Source organism: Lottia gigantea (genome assembly GCF_000327385.1).
Source record: "Lottia gigantea unplaced genomic scaffold LOTGIsca_893, whole genome shotgun sequence".
Classification (NCBI taxonomy): Eukaryota; Metazoa; Mollusca; class Gastropoda; family Lottiidae; genus Lottia; species Lottia gigantea.
This window is the reverse complement of record NW_008710933.1, coordinates 1-1,867: the sequence shown is the minus strand read 5'-3', so window position 1 is coordinate 1,867 and position 1,867 is coordinate 1. Positions and strand designations below refer to the sequence as shown.

Here is a 1,867-nt window from a genome sequence, read left to right as displayed (position 1 = left end):
TGAAGATAAGTTTCATGATGCTGTCAATTTCATTCAAGTCACTTTGTGAGTTTCAGATTTTGTTTTAAAAGACAAACAGGTTGAAACCTTGGTAAAAAAACAGCTCAATTGATGAGGATGAGACTTTCATTTCAATATTTTACATTGGAACATCATGATTGTGTTCTGTTTGAGTAACGCCTTTAACATGGACATGAACTAAATTCGTGTTCTTATTCTGGTAACTAAATCAGGTGCGAAGTTTCAAATACATACTTACTTTGACAGGTTGGAAGCCATGTTCTATAGAAGAATGAATAGATCTTAAAACCTTATCATACCCCTTCCTTCTAGTAACAAACTCAAACTTCTGAGGCACCAAGGTATCTAGACTGATATTAATTTGATCTAGACCAGCTTGTTTTAACTGAGGTAGTTTCCGAGATAATGTGACACCATTAGTTGTTATTCCTATAGCTTCTAGTCCTAATGGTTTCAACTCATTTAAACCTTCTGAAATAGCAAACATTATTGTTGGTTTATTTCCCTAACAATATAGTTTGATTGAAATGCATATCATTTTGTTTCATGCTTTTTCTATGGGTGAATTCAGCTGCCATCCACGATCTGACTATATTGTTATGCATCTCCTGTACAATGTCAATTATTATTCAACCAATCAAATTCTCTAATCAATAAAGGATTTCCTTCTGAGATATTGACTTGTATTGTCTTACCACTTCTAATGGTGTTTTTGATTGGTTAGCTTATATTAAAACAACTAAATTGGCTAAAAATTGGACATTAAGGACATGTTGGTAGAAAAGTTCCTCTTGAACCTAAGTTTGAAGGTCTTTTCTATTTTCTTCCTCTTTTTTCGAACCATCTTACCTATAATTTCCACCAGATCTTTACGAACTAATGGTTCACCCCCAGTTAATCTGATTTTAGTAATTCCTTCTTTCACAAACAACTTTGATAAATTTAGGATTTCTTTTGTAGATAACAAGTCAGTTTTAGGTGATAAATCTACTCCATTTTCTGGCATACAATACTGACCTACAATATGAATAAACAACAATATCAACAAACAATATCCTTGTCAATTTTGGATTTCAAATGGAGTCTGTTTTTAAAAAGTTTTTTAAATTATGATTCTTTTGAATGGGTAAAGGCTGAATGAGGATTGTAAAGAGACACTAATAGCATTGATTTGCACCTTTCTGATTTTCAATCAGATGTCTGTGGTTCTTGTCATTCCTTTAATATTAAGCATTTTTAGAAGTCACTGTCACAAAAACTGATAATAATATCTAAGGGCCCTTGCTTTATTGACGTAACAGTTTTGGTGGAATTGAAGGAAACATAGACGTCTGATTGAAAATTGTAATGGTGCTAATTGATGCTATCAGTGTCCCGGATACATTAAAAAAGTTTGGAAAACCTCGTTAAAATTTCTTTAAAATTGAATAAAGCAGTTATGAAATAATGCTGAAACCTTGTTACCATTCATTAGTTTTTTGATATACTTACATCTTAAATTGCACCGTTCTGTAAGTGATATTCGTAGATAGGTATGTTGGCGCTGGAATGAATCAGTTAAAAAGTCTGAAAATGGACGGACTTCTTCATTTTTAAATCTACTTGATTCTACCTGAAAATAAACGGATATTAAACTACTATGATAATCAGAGTTATTTCATGAGGATGCGATACATGATGAGACATGTATGAATAAAGAACTGGATTAAGGTTTGGAAAGAAAGGAAAGCTATGCTTACATCAAATCTATATTGTAAGTTACAGAATATTAGATCTAGTGGTATAAAATAACTTAACTACCAGTGTTTCAAAATTTGTTCTGTGAAAATAATAGTTCTATAGAANA

General features: G+C 31.7%; 1 protein-coding gene across 1 annotated transcript; it reads right to left on the bottom strand.

Moving 5' to 3' along the window:
• Positions 1-229: 229 nt before the first annotated feature.
• On the bottom strand, positions 230-1,597 carry LOTGIDRAFT_146592 (hypothetical protein; the record flags this gene model as incomplete). Its single annotated transcript, XM_009068134.1, has 3 exons — positions 230-492; positions 871-1,038; positions 1,513-1,597. Coding segments are annotated over 3 exons (516 nt in total), but the record flags the coding sequence as incomplete, so codon positions are not given.
• Between the last annotated feature and the right edge of the window lie 270 nt (positions 1,598-1,867).